This window comes from Trichosurus vulpecula, chromosome 4 (assembly GCF_011100635.1).
Source record: "Trichosurus vulpecula isolate mTriVul1 chromosome 4, mTriVul1.pri, whole genome shotgun sequence".
NCBI classification, from domain to species: Eukaryota; Metazoa; Chordata; class Mammalia; order Diprotodontia; family Phalangeridae; genus Trichosurus; species Trichosurus vulpecula.
This window is the reverse complement of record NC_050576.1, coordinates 10,947,816-10,968,868: the sequence shown is the minus strand read 5'-3', so window position 1 is coordinate 10,968,868 and position 21,053 is coordinate 10,947,816. Positions and strand designations below refer to the sequence as shown.

General features: G+C 43.4%; 1 protein-coding gene across 1 annotated transcript in view; it reads left to right on the top strand.

Annotated features, from left to right (window-relative positions):
* Window positions 1–19,030, top strand: part of LOC118846045 (methylcrotonoyl-CoA carboxylase beta chain, mitochondrial-like) — a 42,691-nt gene extending 23,661 nt beyond the window's left edge. The window contains 8 exon segments of the mRNA XM_036754208.1: window positions 1,081–1,172; window positions 7,225–7,360; window positions 10,144–10,154; window positions 11,062–11,173; window positions 11,993–12,032; window positions 12,035–12,140; window positions 14,966–15,047; window positions 18,953–19,030. Coding sequence (XP_036610103.1) covers window positions 1,081–1,172; window positions 7,225–7,360; window positions 10,144–10,154; window positions 11,062–11,173; window positions 11,993–12,032; window positions 12,035–12,140; window positions 14,966–15,047; window positions 18,953–19,030 — 657 coding nt within the window.
* The last annotated feature ends 2,023 nt before the right edge of the window (window positions 19,031–21,053 follow it).

Below are 21,053 nucleotides of genomic sequence, written 5' to 3'. Positions count from 1 at the left end.
TGTATTCTCGAAAGCTGTGACAGTGAGGCACAAGATTAATTAGATCCTACTGAGTTAGGAAGACCTCCTGTGATGAGAGATGAGGTCTGCTCTCTGGGGACCAACCTAGCCCAGAGGGAAATAAGGTGTAGTGACAAAAGGACTGGATTTTGGAACCAGAGGACCTTAATTGAAGTCTAGACTCTGCCATTTGCTGTATGTGATCTTAGACAAATCAGTTAGTCCCTCCTTATCTTGGTTTCTTCACCTACAAACCTAGAGAACTGGACTAAACGACCGCTAGAAGCATTTGTCTATGATCTCTTTGTCTATGATCCTTACGTACAGAGAGGCTCACAGTCTACTGAATGCTACAAAATGAATTCTTTGGTCTTGGTGATCCATGAAGGGTTGGGTTGGCATAGGGACTGAACCTCGGATTTTATTGGCATCTCCCAGGAGAGGAAACTCTCTCTACCAGTGAAGGCAGCCATGTTCTCTGTAACTTCCAGTCTTAATAGAGTTGAACAGAGGTAATAAATTCAGAGCTTGTGGGAGTCCTCCCAGAACCAGGTTAAATTGTAATTGGGAAATATTTAATAGAATAAATAAAATTTTAGGCAAACACAGATAATGTTCTTTTGTGGTTTTCTAAGTCAATATACTTCTGTTGGAATCAATTTCTATCTGAGTTTGATGCTACTGGTCTAGAAAACTGACAGATTCAGTCACTTGACCAAGTATACACATTAAGGACAGAACAGAGATATGAACGACTTCAATCCAGGTCCTGACTCCCAGTCTCTATTCACTACATGCCTCTGCCTTAATCTAGGATCTTTTGAATATAAACTACTTAGTCATAAATAAGTGGTCATTTTGGGAGAGGGAATTCTTCACACCAAGAGTCTCTAGTGCTGCCAAAATTGCATGTCTTTTTAAAAAAACATATTTGTGTATGATTTTATAATGGAAATCATTGAAAAAACACACTTTGCTTCTAGTAGATTTAGCTGAAATTTGCTGTTCTGCAAATCAAGGGGTACTGACTGGCTGTGTTAGCAATCATTTATAGGCTGTTTATATTCCTGCCTTTTGCAGATTATGAGTTACTTGATTGATGGGAGTCAATTCCAGGAATTCAAAGCTGAATATGGAACAACTCTGGTAACAGGTTTTGCTCATGCGAAAGGGTAAACCTTTCATTGCTTCACAGTCCTAGGGTCCTTTGAGGCCTCTCGGAGAGGTTACGTCACATGCCCATAGTCACAAAGCTAGTAAGTGCAACTGGCCAGATTTGAACACAGCTCTTCCTGGCTTCAGGTCTTGTCATCTCTGAAGGGGCTGTATTAGGTCACCTGTAAGCTCCCTTTCAGCTATAAACCTGTGAGTCCATGATCCTGTATCGACTACGTCCTGGTGCTTCTCATCACAAGGATATATCCAGGATTTGGATGGGGCGGGGTGGGAGTGTGGAGAGAAGATAGTCTGGCTTCCAAGAAGAGGAAGTCAATGTGTCACAGAATCACAAGGTTGGAAGAGACATCTAGTCCCACTGATACTAAAAAAAGGGAATCTTCATCATATTAGAAGACAGATGGTTGTTTGGCCTTTATTCAAAGACTTCTAAGGAGGGAAACCCTTTGACAACCAATTCCACTTGAGACTGCTTTAATTGTTGGCAGATTGTTTTTTTTCCTGACCTTGTCTCAATGTGTTGCTTTGCAACATAAATCCATGCCCCTGGTTCTTACCACTGGGTCCAAGCAGAGCAACCCAAAACCCTCTTCGAATCCTTAAATGCAGCTTTTGTGCTATGATCCCCTTCCCTAAACCTTCTCATCCCTAGTTCCTTCAACTAATCTCCCTGTAGCATGAACTGAAGGTCCTTCACTGTCCAGAATGCCCTCCTCCATTCACTCTCCGGCTGGTGCCTAGAAAGGCACACAATATTCCAATTTGGTCTGATCAGGACAGAGGGGATACTTCACCTCGTTCCTGGGAGCTATGTGTATTTTGACCTAGCTCTTGGTTTTCTAGCAGCTCTCCCTCTCCCCAGAGCATGACTAAATCTGCCAGTCCAGTTCCACCAATGACTTTCAAGGATTTTTTTGCATTTGGCCCGGCTAAGCCTTTGATTGACCAATGATGTGCTCTTACTTAGCTAAGGTAGCAAGGCATAGCATCTTATCTTTAGGTGAGGTGGGAAGTGATTTGATTTTAACAGTAACAACAATGGCGGCAATATATAGTGTTTACTGTGTGCTAGACACTGTGCTAGAGTGCATTAAAGTTACTATCTTATTTGATTCTCACAACAACTTTGAGAGGTGTTGTTGTTAGGTCTGACTCTTCATGGCCCTTTTGGGGGTTTTCTTGATAAAGATACTGGTGTGATTTGCAATTTCCTTTGCCAGCTCATTTTACAGATGAGGAAACTGAGGAAAACAGGGTTAAATGACTTGCTCAGGGTCACACAGCTAGTAAGTATCTGAGGCCAGATTGAACTCATGAGGACGAGTCTTTCTGATTCCAAGTCAGGTGCTCTTTGCACTATGGAGCCACCTAACTGCCTGGTTATTAAATGTCTGCTATATGCCAAGTACTGTTCTAGGTACTACGGCATGCCAACCCAAATCAAAACCATTTCTAACATCAAGGAGTTCACACTCTACTTACTCATTTGTGTCTTGTGTTTTGCAAAATTCCGGATACATAGGCTTGTAGATCAAAAGGTGGAAAGTCCTTTTGGTCAAAGCCCTCATTCGACGGATGAAGAAGCTAAGGCCCAGATAGAGATGTTGAAGGATTTGCCCAAGGTGAATCTAATAAAATCATACTTTATTTCAAATTCTCTTGGTCTTTGAGGAAGATTGTAATCTGTGACCCAAATACCAAGGGACTTGACTCACATCTTCCCGAGTACGTTTGTAGAGACAATGAGCTCTGCCACAGGGTATCAAACTGGATGCCTCCGAGTTCAGCTGTAGACTGATCATCCTAAGTCAGTCCTAAGATTTAGCAGGCCATGTTCCCAATATGCTTGGGTCATACATCCTTTCAGATTCAGCAGCGTTTACTTTCATTTATTCTATGATTCTGTCCATCGCTCACTCAAGGGGATGACTTCCCATATGCATTGTATGTATCTTGTATTTACATCACTGTCTGCAAGTTGTCTCCTCTGTTAAGTCATGAACTCCTTGAGGGCAGGGACCATTTTTGTTCAGCTGATGTATGGTCCCACCTCTGACTAACATTGACCAAATGACCTTGGACAAATAATTTCATCTCTCAAGGTCTCAGGAAGTTCTTGGTGTTTGTTCAGTCATTTCACTTGTGTCTGACTCTTCATGACATTTGGGGTTTTCTTGGCAAAGACAATGGAGTGGTTTGCCATTTTCTTTTCCAGCTTATTTTATAGATGAGGAAACTGAGTCAAACAGTGTTAAGTGGTAGCCCAAGGTCACATAGCTAGTAAGCCTGGATTTGAACTCAGGTCTTTCTGACTCCCAGCCTGGAGCTCTATCCATTTCACCACCCAGCTCAGGCAGATCTAGAAGATTGTAAGTTGTAGAACAAATAGATATCTGCATTGGTAGAAGGATTTTTCTCATGTGGTACAGGGAAAAGACTAGCAACTCTGGAGCTAGAGGACATGAGTTCAAACCTTGCCTCTGATTATGACTTGTGAGATCTTAAGAGTTACTTAAACTCCTATGCTTTGTTTTCCTCATCTGTACAACAAAGGGGTTGGATGAGAAGACCTCCAAGGTCCTTTCTAGATCTATGACCTGCACCAAAGAAATCGCCAAAGAAATCTGAACCTCCAAATCCCTAACCACGAACAAACTCATGAAGGCTTATTACTAGCAAATCAGTCCAAAGTTGTAGGTCTTTCAGTTCATTGAGTACTTTGATCTTGAAGCAAAATTAAGTGTGAAGACGGGAGGAATACATCTCTCACCAGGTTCAGACATTCTTCTTCCCTTGACCATGTTATACAATGTCTCTCTTATATCTCTTCTCTCCCCTACTGCAGTAGTAGTAGTAAAAAGGCATAAGTCTGTACTCAGTTTGATTCTAGTGATATCTCAGTGAGTTGTATATTTTATGTTTGAATTTTATTCAGTTGTATATTTTACTTTTAGCCTTCACAAGCTAAAAAATAACATGTTTTCCTCAAAGTCATTTAAAATAAATTATTTTGGAGCTCTCAAAATGGTCCTTTTTCCTCATTTTGTTTTTTTTTCTCATTAGAGTACCAGGAAAGATGTTTTTAGAAAACAGGCACTAGGGATCAGCCTGGTGCCTTCTTGTTTTCAGTTGGGGCAGCTGTCTAACAACAAACCTCTCTGTGATGGAGGAGAATGGAAGCAGGGGGAGGTTGGGGGGAGGGGTGGCACTCACAGTTCCTGTAAACCCTTCCTGTTGGCTGCTCCCTCCTCATCCTGGGAGCCCTGGGGATCCTTTCCAGGCTCCAGCTGGGAACGTTCTATGAAGCAGGTCTGTGGCAGGGAGACAATGTGAGTTGAGTGTGTGGGAGAAGCAAAGTTGGCAGTGAAAAGATTTTTCATCCACCAGTAACGGTTTCCAAAGCAACCAGCTCATTTCAGGGGCAGGGATGACTGTGGCCCTACTTTGGCATGGGTGCCTCTGCCTTTCTGCTTCTCACTCCTTTTCTTGGGTTCATTTGAAGGCAGAGGAAATGAAAGAAGGGCCTTTTGAGTGCACACCTGGTCAGAGAGGAGATGTGAGTCTATGTGAATCAGTGCCCCTTAGACCAACCTGTGAATCCAACCACTGATTCTTCTGTCCTTTCTGCCTCAGCTTCATTGCTCCCCCTTAGTGAAAAAGCGAAAGAATAGCTTAGACATAAAAGGGGATGGTGGGCAGATGTCAAGCTTCTTGAGGGGAGAGACGGTCTTTATTTTTGTTCTTGTGCTAAGCAAAGTGCCTGGTACATGGTAAGCCCTTAATAGATACTTCCTCTCTCTCTCTCTCTGTCTCTCTCTCTCTCTCTCTCTCTCTCTCTCTCTCTCTCTCTCTCTCCTTCCTTCTCTTCCTTCCTCTCCTTCCTTCCTTCTCTTCCTTCCTTCCTTCCTTCCTTCCTTCCTTCCTTCCTTCCTTCCTTCCTTCCTCTCTTCCTTCCTTCCTCCCTCCTTCTTCCCTCCCTCCTTCCTCCCTCCTTCTTCCCTCCCTCCTTCCTCCCTCCTTCTTCCCTCCCTCCTTCCCTCTCCCTCTCCCATCCCTCCCACCCTCCCTCCCTTCCTTTCTTCCTAGTAAACACTTAATAAATGCTTATTGACTACCTGAGTGATTACTTAGCTGAGGACAGAATACCAGTCCCTGATAGTAAGGACTGTTTCATTTCTGTCACTGTGTTCCCAATGAAATAGCATACAGTAGGCACTTAATAAATGCAGTATCTGCCTGCAGGCTGGTGCTCAGCTATTATAATAGCTCACATTTATATGGCTTCTTAGCTGAGGCTCAGTGAAATGTGAATGGCTCAGGACCTCAATGCAGTAAGGGGAGAGCTGGCTTTTGGACTCAGGTTTTCTGCTCCCAGAGTGATGCCCCATGATGCCATGCTGCACCCCAAACAGTATGACTGTGCCACCGCCATGAGAAGGGAAGACTTGGTAAGTACCTGAGAGCTGCTTCAAATGTCCAGGACCAGGAAAGGTCTAGAGGGCCTTTCTCCTCTTCCCCAGTCAGACCACATCTGGAGGCAGATCGTCAGCTTTAGGAGTCACACTTTAGATAGTCCGGTCAAGTAAATAAGCATTTACTAAGCACCTATTATGTACTAGGCACAGTGCTAAATACTGGGAATATCAAGGAGGCAAAAGATGCCTTTACTCTCAGAGAACTCAGTCAAATGGGAGAGAGAATGTTCAAGAGGCTCTGAATAAACAAGATCCACACTGCATGAACTGGAGACAATCCAGAGCAGGAGAGAGGATTGGGCCGGGGGGATTTTAACGGGGACTTGAAGAATGCCAAAGAAGACATTGATAAGACGGGATGTTGAAAAGCTGGGTTTTGTCCAGGGGAGAATGACTGGGGTAGTGGAAACCCTTGAGTTCATGTTATATAAGGACTAGCTTAAGGCCCCCAGTTAGACATGAAGAAAAGAAAATTTGAGAGGAGGCTTGATTTCAGACTTTAGCTATTTGAGGGGTTGTCCTATAATAGTTATTCCTCTTGATTTGTTTTGGCCCCAGAAGGCAGATCTGGGTGCAATGGATAATTCCCAAGGCATCAAAGCTCGTTAGCTCGATTTAAGGTGAAACTTCCTACCTGTAAGAGCTGTCAGAAATGATAAACAGACTGTGCCAGGAGTTATAGGATTCTCCAGTGCCAACTCAGGGAACACATGGGCCTGCCTGTCATGGCAACGTGGGCTTTGTCTACTCATGAAACTCTCCTACCTTTGCCTCGTAGAGGAATCAGTGACAGCCACTGCCCCAGGGTGCACCGACTGACAGGAGGCCCAGAAATGGCAGTCATTCAGATTGACAGTCTGGCAAGACTGGGATTGATTGGCCCAAATTAAGTGGATTTTCAGGCCAATGTCAGGTGGTGCTAATACTGAGAATGTGGACAAGTCAGTTAGCTTTCTCTGGCTATTTCCTTTATGAGAAATGAGGAGGGTGAGTTCGGTTTCCTGTGAAGTGCCTTCATGCTCTAGAACTTTGCTCAGATATTCTTGTAGTGTGATGCACCTTTGGGACCTCAATAGAGTATAAGCTTCCTGAGGGCAACAATGGCCTCCTTTCTGATTTTCTGTGCCTAGTGCTTCCCCCCATGCCTAGTAAAATAGGAGTTATTTCATAAACGCTTGCTGATTGGTTGATCATAATAATAGCTCACATTTCTTTAGCAATTAACAGTTTGCAAAGCACTTTACAAATATTATTGTCTATGATTGTCACAGCAACCCTAGGAGGCAGGTGCTATATTTTCCTCATTTTTACAGATGAGGAAACTGAGGCTGAAAAGCTTACATGATTAGGGTCACACAGCTGCCAAGTGTCTGAGGCTAGATTTGAACTCAGGTGTTCCTGACTACAGGTCCAGGTTGGCACACTAGAGTTCCTTCTGTTGCCTTTCGTAGGGGCAGATGCTTGACACCAAAGTGACTTTATCCCATTCACTGCATCCATAAATGTCAGGTGTCAGTGCCTACAAAGAAAGCACAATAAACGGAGTCTTGTTTTTTTGTCTTTGTTTGGCTAGGTATCTAGCGGAACTAACCCATCAAGCCTCTCTCAAGGGCAGCAACTTTGTCAATCTGTGCAGTCACCGGAACATCCCCATCCTGTTTCTCCTGAACACCACTCCACAAACGGCTCAGTGCATGAGCCTTGCACAGGTAGGGCATCTTCCAATGGGGAGGAGTGGGGCGGCCATGACTGAGAGCTTGCCTTCGGAAAAGGCTTCATGGCAACATGTGTACACCTATTGTCTCATTGAAGTCTAACAGCCATCTCCAGAGATAGGACAAATAGTCCTTGAACCCCCTTTTAATTGTCCAAGGCTACCCAACTTTTACCTGGAAAAATGGAACATCTTGACTGTGGAGCCTCTTGACTCCTAGTCCAGGGCTCTCTCTGCTTCTCATGAAAAGATCAGAAGATCACACACTTTTAGAGTCCAAGTGGTCCATGTGGCCCCTTATTTTATAGAGGAGGAAACTAAGACCCAGAGAGGATAATAAAATTAACAATTTGTGCCACCTACTACCTGGATGGCCTTCGGCAGTAAGAACAATGGTTTGCATTTCTAGAGGGCTTTAAGATTTGCGAAGATCTTTACAAGTATCTCACTTGATCCTCACAACAATCTGAGGAGGTAGGTGCTATTTTATCCCCATTTTACAGATAAGGAAACTGAAGCAGAAATTAATGACTTGTCCAAGGTCATGCCATCTACAAGTGGCCAAGCTTGAGTTTGACCTTGGCTCCTGCGACTCTAGAGCGCAGTGTTCTTTGTACCATCCTATCATGATCCTCCACATTCCCTATGGATGGATTTTTTTCTTTTACATCACAATTCAATAGTTCCTCCATCTAGTCTTTTTTCATTTTAGTCACTGCATGCCTCCCTTGAGAGCGGGCAGAATGTTCCCAGAAAGACGTGCCACTGTGTATGAGTCCCTTGATTTGCTAAGTAGAGTTCATCTCAACTATTTTGTCCTCATTCGAGCTCCTCCTCATCAGCCATATTCTCTGCTCTCTCTGCTTTAAATTCCACTCCTCTCTGCCCTCCTCCTCTCCCCCTCCCCCCCAAAAAGGTCTTTTTTCCTTTCTTTGGAACTAACAGATTATAGACTCACAGGACTCAGAGCTGGGAGGGACCTTAGAGTTTGGGCAGGCCAACCCCCTCTCTTTGTCACTGTTTAGCTATTTTTTAATCACGTCCAGTCTTTTTGATTTGCCCAAGGTCTCATAGCTACTGAATAGCACAGCTGGGATTCAGGGCAAAGTCCTTTGACTCAAAACCAACTGCTCTTGTCATTCCATTTTTTATTCACAGGATCACTGGACTTTAGAATCAGAAGGCTTGGGTTTTGGTCTTGGGTCTCCCACTCACTATTTTTAAAAAATTAACACATTTATTTCCTGCCCCCCTCCCCGCCCCCACCTTTCTCATGCTCATGGAGAAGGGAAAAAAGCAAACAAAATGAAACCATCATAATAAAGATTCTCTCCTTGGTCCTGTCCAACCATTTTTGTCTCCAACATCCTGAGCCCATCTCCTCTACATCAAGAGGTGGACAGAATTCTTCATCACTGGTCCTCTGGATTCATGGTTGGTCATTGTGTTCATCAAAGTGCTTAAGTCTTTCAAAGTTGCTTGTCTTCACAATGTTGTTTTTATAAAAGACTGTTCTCCTGGGTCTGCTTTCTTCCCTCTTCATCAGTTCAAATAAGTCTTCTCAAGTTTCTCTGAAACCAACCTCTTCATCATTTCTTAATTTGTTCAGCCCTTCATCAATGGATTGGATGCTTCCTTAGCGTTCAGTTCTTTGCCACCATAATAGAAGCTGCTTTAAATAATTTCATAATATGAAACTTTTTCTTGTTGTTTGACCTCTTGGATTTATAGATCAAGTAATATTATCCTTGGGTCAAGGAGTTTGAGCAGGTTAGTAACCTCATGTACCAGACAGTGAAGTCACTGGACCTCAAGTCGGGAAGATCTGAATTCAAATTCTGCCTCAGACAAATACCACTAGTGCAAGTTACTTAATCTTTGTCTGCCTCAGTGTTCTCAACTATTAAATGGTGATCATAATAGCACCTATTTCCCAGGGTTGTTATGAGGATAAAATGAGATACTATTTGTCGAATTCTTTGCAAGCCTTAAAACTACGTAAATGCCAGTTACTGATGATGATCTCTCAATGATTTTTCAGAATGGCTGCTTTCATTCACTTTTTAATGGTCATTATTAAGTTAATAAATAAGCCTTGTTTTCAGAGATGCCTCCTGATTCAGAATCCTGCCTTCCATTATTTCTCTCTTTTTTAAAAAATCCATTATCTTTTTGATGATTTTTCATTTCCAAAACACACCAATCCAATGCAATCCAACCAGTATTTATTATGTACCTACTGCGTGCTAGGTTCTGAGAATGCAGAGACACAAATGAAAACCAGCCAAGGCTCTAAAAGGACTCCTATTTCACTATGACTCTGTGTCCCCTCGTCTTCACTAAATTAGAGGGTGCTGCTCTCAGGCCACCTTGGAATGCTTGGGAAGAGAGAGGTCCAGAGGATTCAGGTCATTTGGACAACAAGGATCCATATTCCAGGACAAGGCTAAGTAATAGTGATGACAACAACCACCATAACTCTAGCTTTTATATAGCGCTTTAAGTGTGCAAAGCGCTCTGCATAAGCCACCTCATGTGAGCCTCACAATAACCCATGGAGGTCCGTGCTATTTTTAACCCCATTTAACAGCTGAGGAAACTGAGGCTGAGAAAGATTTAAGGGACTTACTCAGGGTCACATGACTAGACAGTGTGTTGGAGGCGGGCTTAGAACTTGGGTCTTTCTGATTCCAAGCCCGGTGCTCCACCCACCGTTCCACGTAGCTGCCCGCACTTGGGCCTGGTCCAGTCTGGTGGAAAGAGAGATGGGATTTGGAGTCCAGGGACTTGCCAGCATGACCTTGGGCAAGGCCCTTGACCTCTTCCTGATCCTCAGTTTTTCTCTGCAAAGCGGGGGTCAGACCAGATGATCTCTAAGTCCCTTTTGTCTCTAATTTCATGATCTGTGCATCCCCCCTCTCTCTCTGCATCTTGCTTTTCATCTCCTCGCCTCCCTCCCATCATGCCTCCTCTACTCTTCTCTTCATGGCCTTGCTGGGGTCCTTCTCCATGTTCACGTGCCATAGGCCCACTGGTCACTGTCCAATGTGAGGTAAGTAAACACGTACAGTCGCTCTTGTTTTACAGATGAGGAAGTCAAAGTTTGGAGAGTTAAAGGCACTTGCCCATGGTCACACAACTTGTAGCAACCAGAACCAAGATTTGAACTCATGTCTCTACTGACTCCAAGTCCAGTGATCTCTTCACCATACTAAACTTCCTGGAACAACAGCAGCAAAGAGTTCAGTTTTCATAGAATCATTGCCTGTTTCCCAGAATGTTCCCAGGTTAGATAACTGAGCCTGAGAGAAGACTAGCAGGTAGAGGGCTCCTGGGATGTCTCACAGCTGGCTCTTGGGAGAGCAGGAAGACCACTGAGGCCCATTGCTTTTGTCATGCTTTGAACGTAGCAATCAATGAGGGTTAAATGGCTTGGACTTTGCCACTGAAGTGTGACCTCTCCTGTGTACTCAGCTGGGGAGGAGGAAACAGAGAAAACAGACTCCTCGATACTAAGAACTGGAGGGGCCCTTTTACAGAGAGGGAAACCGAGGCCAGCAGAGGGTGAGGTCCAAGATTAAGCCAGGCCCGCCTTGACTCAAGCTCCAGAGCTCTCCCCATTACACCGATCACATTTGTACTCTTTAGGACTTCTTAGAACAGGCCTTGTGATGTGTCTTCTTTCACTTCAGGCAGAGGATCTAGGCAGAAGACTCAGGCCGGTATGATGGCCGACACTGCTTGGGCAGACGTCCTCAAGATAACTGTGGTCCTTGGTGGCTGTTCTGGAAATGACAGTTGTGCCATGGTACAGAAATATTGATGACTAGGCTAAATAACAACTCCGATTCGTTGACTTCCTAAGGTTTCCCCAAAACAATTGTGGCCCCCTCCCCTTCCAAGGCTACTGCCCCGACTCCCACGCTCTGTTTGGACTGGTTACCAGAGGTCATGTACATATTACGAGTCTCAGAGTTCTAGGGATAATGCTGTTGTTACATTTCATTATGTTATGTTACATTATGTCATGTGTCTGTCATGTTGTATCACATCGTATCATGTTGTACTGTATTGTATCAATTATCATGAGTCTCCATCGGCGTGCTGCCATTAACAAGCAGCTGGTAGATTTTAGCAAAGGTATTTACCAAGAAAGTGTCATAAGAAGAGTTGCTGGTTCAGATGCATTGTCCCCTACCCCCACCCAAACGTGGGGCACCCTCTCCCACAAATCCACACAGGGTCTGCGGGGAGATTGGTCAAACACTTGATGGGAACCAAGGCTCTGATGAGTGACTGGTCACAAAGTGCGTAAGAAGCAGACACAAGTCTTCTTGACTCCAAGCCCAATACTTTACGCGTTGTGCCTCACTGCCTTTCTGATTGTGCACATAAAATCTGAGTCTAAGTATGTCTTAGTGACTTATGGTGTCTAGGTGATGTGGAGGACTTACTGTGACACCCTTGACAACCTCTCTGTGCCTCAGCTTCTTCATCTATAACACCGGGGAGCTGGGCTTGGTCCCTTCCACTCCTAGATCCATGGTCCTTTCATTATTGGCATGATACACCCTAACGGCAGTTTATTCTTGTTTTTTAATGACTCGGATGGATCTCTTGTTTTTAGTGTGGAAGATCATTCGACCCTAATTCCTTGTTCCTGTGGCCAATGCTAGAGTTGCTGTCATGGATTGTAGGTCTCTATTTGTTGACTTTCTGGAAGGAGATGGGAACTTCCCTACGTGCAAATCCACTTTAAAGAGTCCAGAGAAAAAGTAAGCTTGAGGTCCCTACTCTGCTGACTTTTCACTGATAATTGGAGCAAGAAATGTAAATAACCAGAGTTAGGAGAAAGAATTCAGGTCTGTACTTCTCTTAACTTTCTTCACGGCTTCTTTCCTAATGTTCTTCAATTGAAAACCATTAGTGCATTGCCAGGGAGCAGGGAATGCTTCTGTTTTTTGACTTTGCATACGCAGCACTGTTGGTAACCCAGGGCAGGAATTAAAAAAAAACACTCAATTCAAGTTCAGAAGACCTGACTATTTCATGGCTATAGAGACCAGTCTGAAGTCCGGTTCTTTTTACTAAGCTCTGTGCCCTTAGGAGGTCACATCACCAATTTGGGCTTCATTTTTCTTATCCATAAAATGAAGGAGTTGCCAAAAAGGAAGAACATGACTCATCTGTACAAAAGTCCAGCAGCTGCCATTATTGTGACAAAGAAATGGGAACAAAGGGGTATGTTCTGCAGTTGGAGGATGGCTGAACATATTATAGCATATGAATATAATAGAAAATTGTTGCCCTGTGACAAATAAAGGGGCGTATTCAGAGAAACCTAGGAAGACTCGTGTGAACTGATACAAAGTGAAGGACAATATACAATGACATAATAAAGAAAACCATTAGGAAAGACAATAACTCTGATCAGTTAAATGACCAACAAGAATTCCAGAGGGCTCATGATGAAATGTGTTATCCACCTCCCAACAGAGTAGTGGGTAATAGATTCTAGATGCAGAATGAGATACACATTTTCAAACATTGTCAATGTGGGAATTTCTTTTGCTTGAAAATGCCTATTTGTTACAAGGGTTTTACTTACATTTTCCCATTTGGGAGGTGGTAAAAAATAGGAGGGTTAGGAATAAGATTCTCACCTTCATTACCCCTGCCCCCCCCCCCCCACCAAAAAGAGAACTTAATGGAAAGAAAACTGGAAAGAATCAAAGATCAGAAGGACAACTTTGAAAGTTTGCATTTTGAATTTCTTATATTAAAAGAATAAAAGCAAGAGGCACATGACAGGTTCATAATGTCCTGCAAATCATAAAATAAATACAGAAGTGCTCATTTTAGTGGTTATTGTTAGGTTCATAATTAAAAAAATAAAATGAAGGCACTTAAGGACAGACGATCACCAGAGCTTCTCCATTTCTACATCTTGAGTTCTTTTTTTTTCTGAGAGTAGGCTTTTAAATAATTTTGCATTTTGTGAAGCTAAATTCTTTTAAATTAAGATATGCTGAACCACAAAATGAGTCAGCTTTTTCTTAGTTAATATTAATTTAACACTGTGGAACATTTTATGCCATTTTATATCATTTTTAATTTCAACCAGACCCAGAGCCTGAATTAATGAGTAACTGGATGAAAATCCAGGACCTGGGCTTCTTGGTTCTCTAAAGTTTGCTCAGGAAATACCCTTACCTCTGTCAACAAGGCCAGATCAGACTGACCTAAGGACATTCCTTCCCCTGTTAGCCATTAAAGGATGAGACCCTAACCCCAAGAGAGACTACCTCGCTTAATATTCTACAGGCATATTCTATGTTATGGAATGTTAATGAGACACAGAGATGCTGGGCTGTAGTTTTAACTGACCTTTGTCAACATTCTTTACAACCCTATTCCATTAAGGGAAATCCTTGTCTTGCAGTTAGACATACATGGGGATCATCAAATTGAGTAACATGCTGAATTGTGATTGTTCTAAAAAAATATAACCTGTTCATTCCTCTGCACAAGTCAGTCAGACTCTGTCTGGCTCAACCCATGATCATGTCTGTCTGCTATGTTTAAAGGGAATGAATGGATAAATAAATAATATGAATTTTTCTATCACCTAGCTCTGTTGTTTCCTTCAACCAAATTTTCAGGTTTAACAACATTTAACAAAGAGTAATGACTTAGATTTGGCCATCACTTACAGTTTGCAAAATGCTTTCATATATTTGAGCCTCACAACACACTGGGAGGCAAGAAAAGACTTCAACATTGGACACAGAATGGGTTAGGAAATAAAACAGCAGATTTAGAGGCAGAAGGAGAGAGTCCAGATGTTACGCAAGCTACATCCTCAGGCTTCTTGACCTCCCTGTTTCCACCTTCTCCTCTTGGACATTCTCTTCATTCTGAGTTGTGACGATACTAATTTCTCTTGGTTGTCCTTCTACTTATGCAACCACTCCTTCTGTCTCCTTTGTTGGATTATCATCCATCACCTGTGCCCCCAACCATAGGTGTACCCCAAGGTCCAGTCCTGAGTCCTCCTTTCTGTCAACACTTTTCTAACTTGGTGATCTCATCAGTTCCTGTGGGTTTAATTATCAACTCCTTACAGATAACTGAGCTCATCTTTACAGTGCCGAACACAATTTACACTTGATAAATGCTCTCTATCTTTCCGTGTCTGCCTATCTATCCATCTATCTATCTACTATCTATCTGTCTGTCTGTCTGTCTGCCTGTCTGTCTGTATATATTCAGCTGTATTCTCCATCCTGAGTTCCAGTTCTACATCACCAGAGGCAGGATTCAAATCCAAATTGTCTCTAACAGGATGCCTAAGGGTTCTTTCCTCCACACTCACCACTCTACTTCTTCCCGTATCTGTTGTAATTTTCAATGTCAGCTGCAGCTGTATTTTATTTCTTACATGTCAGTAGAATGCAACCTCACAGAGGGCAGGGTCTCCTTAATTTTTTTTATTTCCAGCTCTTACAATGGTGCTTGGTACATACTTGGTGTTTAAAAAAATGTTGGTTGAATTGAATTAACTGTTTGTAACCATCAACCTCTTTGATCTCTCTATCACACTGGAGAATGAAAGCTGAGCATTTCATTCCTCAGCCAGACTGTGGGATAATGGAGGGATACTGCCCCAGAATTCTAGAGAGGTGGGCTCCCTTTGGTGCTCTGTCAGTTTGAGTCTAGGTTTCATACACCAACTTTAAGGATGGGAGATCCTGGCAGGTTGACCCACATAACAAATGGCCCGGAGAGTTCCTAATGATTACTTATTTGGAGCGATAAGAAGATGGCATGTTCCAAGTTTTTTTTCCTTTACCTTAATAGAGATAGTTGAGAAGTCAGAAGCATATGAATTGTTTTAATTCTGCTGAACAATTGATTCTTTAAATAAAACAAAGACAGTTACCAGTGGGTTACCTTGACTGACCTCATTGGTAACTTTTCCTCTCAAACTGGTTTATGTGTAGATATGTGTAGATACAACCACAGTCACCCCCATCTTCCTGACTTCACCTGATTTGGATTCAAGTCCTGCCTGCCACATACTGGCTGTGTGACTCTAGGCAAGGCACTTACCCACTCAGTGTTCTAGGAAACTCTAAAAATTCTCAGTTGAAGAGAAGGCACCCACCAACATTTGCTCATTGGGGAGGTCCCTGGACCGGCAGAATGACAGGTGTGGTCCCTAACTCATTTTAAAAGGCTTTACAGGCTTATGTAGCCTTAACATCACTCAAGTGTTTCCCATTCCAAACATCCTACGTATTCTAGCTATTAGCTATCCCTATTATTATAGAGGCAGCTGATGGTGCAGTGGATAGAGTTCTGGGCCTCACTCAGGGAGACCAGAGTTCAAATCCAGCCTGAGACACTTACTAGCTATGTGACCCTGGGCAAGTCTCTTAAACTTTATTTGCCTCGTTTCTTCAACTGTAAATGGGGAAAATAATACCACCTGGCCAGCACAGGTGTGTGAGAGTTAGATGAGACAGTATTTGTGAAGTGCCTACCACACAAACACTTACCTTGCCCTTCCCTTTATTCGTCCTGTCCAATCTATAAACCTCTTCTTCTAAATAAATTCTTTGAGTTTTTGGTCTTTGTTAACTTGAGGATGAGCAAGAGATAACTGCTCAACATCCCATTTCATAGATGGAAATACACAAGAACCTTTGATTTTCATCAGTAGGGGAGAATTTGCAGTGTGGGAATTCTCTTTACCAATAGAGTTTGCAACTTGTTTGTGACTTCATATGGTGGTTCTCAAAGTGTGGTCCAAAGATACCTGTGGGGGACAAAGGGGGTCCCTGAAACTGTTTCAGGGAGACCTCAGGGTCAAAACTATTTTCATAGTAATACTATGATATTTTAATTCTCACATAGTAAATATCAATCAATATAACCCATTTAAACAAAAATTGCTTGGGGGTAGGAGATTCCTAAATAGTTTTTTCATAGTATGAAGGTGTCCTAAGACCAACCAAGGTTAAGAATGACTCGGAGAAGAGTCCTAGGGACCCAAGGCCCAATGAGCTTTAGTGTTTTGCTTGGGATCACCCAGTGTCTAAGTGTCTGGGGCAGGATTTTCATCCCTATCTTCCTGACTCCAAGTCTGGAGTTCAAGCACTGTATCACGCTGTCACTTTGACAGTATTTACATATTTGCTACTAAGCCAGCAATTTCCCCAACTGTCCAAGTGCTTGCTAGTCCTCATGAAATAGTTCTCAAGAAAAATTCTCTATTTAGTTGATTGAGTTTGTTTTTTAACCATTGCCCCCAAATTCTCAAGGTAAAAGCCACAGCATTTACCGGAGATTGTGAAGAGAACTCAGTGTCTATAAAGCTAGACTAAAAAAAATCCACGCGTGAAACAATCAATGAAATGTATTGGTGTGAACACTCCCTCCTGGTTGAACATTCTTCAGACAAAGCAAGAGAGCCCTGCATACCACTGGGGACCCCACAGACTAAGCGAGGAATGGCAGACAGTTTAACAATATCGAGCATTGACACAGAGCTTTAAGGCATACAAAGCATTGTACATACATTCTCTAGTTTGATTTTCCAATAACCCTGGGAGAGGTTCATTATTCTCCCCATTTAGACAGGTGAGGAAACTGCAGCAGACAGACGTTAAGTGACTTGCCCAGGGTTACACAGCTAGGAAGCATCTGAGGCTGGATTTGAATTCAGGTCTTCCTCATTCCATGCTCCATGTTCTGCACAACTTAGGCACTTTTAGGAGCATCCCAAAGGAAGAAAAATGATGATACAAATTAGGGAAAGAGACTTGATGAGAAATCACCACTAAAAAGTTCCAGAGAACTCAACAAGTTTTCTAAAACCATAGAACCTTTAAGGTTCTGAAGGAACCCAGAGATCATCTTGTCCCACATCCTTGATTCAGAAGTGAAGAAACCATAGACTAGAAAATTGAAATGATTTTCCCAAGGTCACATACTTGGTCAGTTGTAGGTAGAGTCGGACACTTTTCTTACTTCCAAGCTCACTATTTTTCTCACTACACCATGGTAGACAATGTGATGTTCTTTGTCATGGTAGGTCAAGAGTTCAAATGGCTTCTTTAGGGATCAGCTTTAGATATTAAGAGTCTCTTGGATCATATTGCAATGCATGGCCAAGAAGCTCCCTTTCTGGAGATTATTATAAAAAGAACAAACAACTACCATTCTGTCCTTGGTTTGAAGAAGTCATTCAGTCCAGAAGCATTTATTAAGAGCAACAGACTTGCCACCTTCCTCAAATTTGACATCCCTATGATTCCAGAAAAACAAATCAGTGTTGGGATTTTAGGAGTCTCAGAGGCCATCTTGTGTACTTCATACCTCTATGACACATCCAACAAGTGGCCATCCAAGCTTTCCTCGAAGACTTCCAAAGATGGGAAGCCCATCACATTCCAAGGTATCTCACTCCACTTTGGGATAATGCTCCTGGATGTCTTTATCATGCCTAAGGAACTTCTTTATCCTGAAAGATCACATCAGCCCTAGAAATTCCACCTTGTCAGTGCCTTCTGACCCTGTGGCCCCTCCGTCCCTCCCTCCAGTTTGAAAATAGAGAGCTTCTCTCAGAACATCCATTGAAGGAAGGCATCCAGGACAGCCATCTTTTCATTTTCTACCTGGCTGTACTTCTCTGAGCTTTGCCATCATGAACCTGAGTTGAATACCTTCCTTTCTCCCTGTTCCATCAGCTTCCTTTTTGAGTATGGTCTTCTCCCATTAGATTTTAAGTTCCTTGAGGGCAGGGACTGTCTTTGTTTGTATCCCTAGTATTTAGGACAGCGCCTGGCAAATAGTAGGCCCTTAATAAATGTTGACTGACACTAACTTCCTTTCCTTCCTAGAGAAAAATCAAAGTTCTAAGTAGAGGTGATTGCAAACCAAGACAAAGAAGAAAATGTAATGCACCAGAGCAGAATAGTATTTATGATGGTACCCAATCCCATAACCATACAAGCCCAAATCTCTTTGAAATGTCTGTAGTTATGGGTATTTCACTCCGAGATGGCCTGACAATTGAGTAGAATAGGGGCTTTTCAGTCTTTACTAGATTTAATGGCTACCACGGCCACTATTGTTTCTTCTTCTTCATTATTAAATATTACTAGGACTCAGTGTTGTAATAATGGCTAGGAATGGAGACTCAGCCTGTGATTTCAATCGTATGTGGGACTTCCTGGTGGGGAATCTCCCTTTACCAACTCAGATCGGCGCCTTCTCTGCACTATCTTAGAGTGTTGACTAGAGCTCTAAAAGGTGAAGTGACTTGCCCAGGGTCAAACTGCCAAAATATGTCGGAAGTAAACTTGAACCCAGGTATTCCTGGCTCTGAGAGCAGGTTTCTGTTCCCTTCACTGTGCTGTATTTAACATGCTATGGAATAAACTCTGGCCCAGCTCTCCCACATTGCCATAATACATCCTACAGAAGAACAGAACGCAGCAATCAAGAGAAAGTCATTCTGTATATTTCTGTGGATTCATTCATTTCCAGTTTTGGTCTCTTACATTTCCTCTGTGTCCAGGTGATCGCAAAGTGCTTAGAGATCATCAAACAGAAGGATTGCCACACTCTCACCTGTCAGCAGCCACCCATTCTCTGAATGCAACTAGAAGTCACTGTTACACGTATAAAATACCGTGCAAACAATGGCTGCAAAGAACTTTTGTTTTTCACAACCACGAGATTGGATTGCTGTTGATTTACTGAAACTGAACAAATTGAGCAAAACTGAGAAGCAGAAGTTCACTAAGAATGCTAAATCATTAGCCTTCGAGTGCCTCAGTTTCCCCATCTGTAAGAAGTGTAGGCCTACCATATGGTTTCCCAGCAAAGGAAGGTATCTTGGTGGGGAAAGGGCTGGGCTTAGAGCCCTGAGGACCTGGGTGTGATTCCTGACTCTGACACTTTCTAGCTGTGTGATCCCAGTGTTGACTTACTTCAGTGTTTCGGGCATCTGTTTCACCATCTGTACAACGGGTACCCTGGCCGATGAGGTCCCAGTCCTTAGAGCATGTGCAATATGGCTTGGTGAGCCTGCCTCTGAAGTGTGTGATGGAGGGGGCTTCTCCCTCCATGATTCCAAGCATGAGAAGGTGCCCTCTGTTTCCCCTCATCTTGTTGGGTGGTCATAGAAACACTTTTCATTGGTTGCTGAGCCAGAAGTGAGCACGTGTAAGGCTGGAACAGAAAGTGGATGAATTCTCTCTTCCCTGGCAGTCACTGAGGCAAGAAGCCCCAGCTGGTCCTGTAAACCTCCCACAGGGTAGGTGGGAGTGGGGTGAGGGCCATGGCAGGAGGAACAGCAGCCTCTTTATCACCGGCCCCCTTCTCTCCGCACTGGACGCACGGTCCTGCCTATTTCTGCCCCTGCGTGTTCCTTCTTTCCTCGTCTTAGGAGAATGATTTTCAGAGAGGGAAGAGAACAGGTGATTTAAATGTAAATAAAGAGAACAAACACAAAATGGAGAGATTCCTCTGTCAGCTTCATCACCACCACAGGCGACCTTGGCTGGGTGTTTGCTAAGCACCATTTCCAGCTCGAGGCCCTTAGCTCCAGAATCAGGGGCATAGAGGGGCTCGGCGAGCTTTTCGTAAGTATTCTTTTGCTCTGCCTTCTCAGGAATGATTCCTTTGGAAAATATAATTGATTATATTGAGGAGGTATTAACTGGTGACTGATATGGGGGAGGGGGACTAGCAGGTGGGAACTCAGAAGCAGTATTGTCGGAGACTCCTCCAAGCCCTCTGGGTCAGCCCCAGGACCTTGAGGGGAGAAGTGAGAGCCATGGTCCAGGGACCCAACATGCCTATCCAAGTGGGATGGGAGAATGAGCCCCAGAGTTCTGGGCCCAACCTGCAAAACGAACACAGAAATGATGCTGAGGGCCACAGACCAAGGATTGGAAGGGCACCGTGTCATCGAGCTCAGCTCTCTTGTTGGACACATGAAGAACCTGAGCGGCCAAATGCCATCTGAGGAAAAGAGAGGAAACTTCCTGCCCCAGGTCACAAAGGTCATCTGATCACAAGATCTAGATTTGGAACTGGGAGAAAGCTTATAGACTGTTGGGTCCAACCCCTGGTTTTACAGAGGAGGAAGCTGAAGGCCTGAGAGGGGAACAATTTCACCTCGGTCACTCAGGTGGTCAATGGGACCTGGGATTTGAACATAGACCCTTTAAATCCTCTTCAAGATGGCAGTGGTGGTACTTCAGGGCAGAGGGATCTTCAGCTGGTACCCCTGCTGCCAGGCCAGAGAAAGTTTTTTTAACTGGTAGGTTATAGAAATAAAGGAATGCTTTGCCTTCCATTTCAATGAGGTGCTAGGTGAGCTCATAATCTCATCATCTCCCTGCCACAGTCCTCTGGTGCACCTAAAGGATAGCTGGGCCTTGGCATCCTTCCTGTTACTGGACTCCTCTACCCTGTACCTGAACACTCCCATGTGGGTGTGTCTCCTGAATTTTCCATGGGAGCTCCTTGGGAGAAGGGTCTGCCTCACACTTCTGGTTGTATCCCAAGTATTTGATACATAGAGAGCATTTAATGAATGTTTCTTAATTCCATCATTGAGACCCAAGCTTTTTCCACTGTCCTGTGCTATGTCTTAGCCAGAATGAATC